This window comes from Fulmarus glacialis, unplaced genomic scaffold (assembly GCF_000690835.1).
Source record: "Fulmarus glacialis isolate BGI_N327 unplaced genomic scaffold, ASM69083v1 scaffold39217, whole genome shotgun sequence".
Classification (NCBI taxonomy): Eukaryota; Metazoa; Chordata; class Aves; order Procellariiformes; family Procellariidae; genus Fulmarus; species Fulmarus glacialis.
The window spans coordinates 76449-78199 of NW_009225875.1; the positions used below are offsets into that span (position 1 = coordinate 76449).

General features: G+C 37.9%; 1 protein-coding gene across 1 annotated transcript in view; it reads left to right on the plus strand.

The window, feature by feature from the left end:
* Positions 1 to 1368, plus strand: part of FABP2 (fatty acid binding protein 2, intestinal) — a 2849-nt gene extending 1481 nt beyond the window's left edge. The window contains exons 3-4 of the mRNA XM_009582627.1: positions 47 to 154; positions 1124 to 1368. Of these exons, the coding sequence (XP_009580922.1) occupies positions 47 to 154; positions 1124 to 1174 (159 nt within the window). The 3' untranslated portion in view covers positions 1175 to 1368. The remainder of the gene's footprint in view (positions 1 to 46; positions 155 to 1123) is intronic.
* Positions 1369 to 1751: the final 383 nt, after the last annotated feature.

Genomic DNA, 1751 nt, shown 5'->3' on the forward strand with positions numbered 1-1751 from the left:
GTGTCATATCTATTGCAAAATATTTGGGTTTTTTTTCCCATTATAGGGTTCTTGGAACATGGAAGGAAATAAACTTGTAGGAACATTTACCAGAAAAGATAATGGAAAAGCACTCACTGCATACAGAGAAATCGTAGGTGACGAACTTGTTCAGGTGAGTTAAGCAGTCACTTACATACAACTTTACAATATAATGAACTGAAAAAAATTTAAAAGCTGTTCTGAAAGTAGGAAATATTTTCTTCAAGCCAAATAACCTCATTTATCTTTAGTTAAAATTCTCGAGTAATCTATCAAAATCTAAAACTTTAAAATAAAACTCGCAATCTGTGATTTTTACGTTTTTCTACCCATGTGAACTGTCTCTTATCAATGCATTCTGAAGCCTGTGAATACAAGTTATATACGGGGGGGGGGGGGGGAAAAAAGCGCGCACGCATATAGATGTGTTCTGACTGAAGGCCCTTTTCCAGGTGTCTGCCCTGTAAAAGCCTTACCACAGGAGCTTACTACAGGGTAACGCTACCAATGGCTGATAAATGCCCTTTTAAAACAAAGTCTGGGGTTGGGGCAGGGGATGATGGCACAGAGGGGTAAGTCTGAGACAAAAGGGAAAGGGAAATGTTTCATAGCTCTGCAGTGAAGCCAGAAACTGAACTGAACTGTAATGCTTTAAGATCCTCTCAGCTAGCAAGTCACAAGCTTCTTAAAAGAATAAATTAAAAAAAAACCACCTTACGGACAGGTGTGAGATTTGAGATACCAAAAACATACAGTCCAACCCTTCAGTGCTTCTTCACACTTCTAATAAAAGCAGTCACATAGATGAAGCTTGTTAAGTAGTGGTATATTGGGAATACGGCACTGCAACACTTCAGGTTTTTCTGAAGCCCCCAGAAGCTGTCCCGTGGTGGTTCAAATGTTTGCATAGACAATTTATGCCTCTTGACAACAGGGTGCTTTCCTTATGTTCCTTTCCTCAGAGGCTGCACAAGGGCTAGCAGGCCCCACTCAGGCCACCGGTCACAAGCAATTACATCTCTATTGACCATCTCTCAATAGCATCTGTGAAATGAAACTTTGTAATAGCAGCCACTGAATTTTCTTCTTAATTTCTTAACAGACCTACGTATATGAAGGAACTGAAGCCAAGAGATTCTTCAAAAGGGGCTGAGGACTTCACCCAGAACAGCACCAGAATCAAAAAACAATGAAAAAAGACCATTTTACTACATATCCTCCGCTTTTTTCCCCTTTTATCCCCTCACAGCACCTCCTAAGCTGCAATTACTTAGCCCTGTTGAAAAAACAGGCTAGTTCCTTATGTTTACTGTTTTGCCTTGAATAAACAAAATACGATTACAATTTGACACAAATGCTAAAATGTTTTTTGTACCAAGTCCTACCTGAGTGCCATACTGTAAAAGGCTTGCAGAAACTATTTTCTAATAGAACTTAACTAGCACTGGTTCTCAAATGGTGACTTAGTTTCCTTACCATAATATTTATATTGATAAACCGTTTCTCTGTGTACTGAATATTGTGTAATTAGGATGGCAAAACCAAAAAGAACCTGACAACACGCAAGTCTCTAAAACTATTCTATGTAAATATAAATATGGAATAAACATAAAATATGGTGTGATAATACAACTCACTTGGAGCACTTAAATGATATCCCATTGATACCTTGCTTATATCAATAGGAATAATATAAAGCACATACTGATGATATACAGATATCTCACATA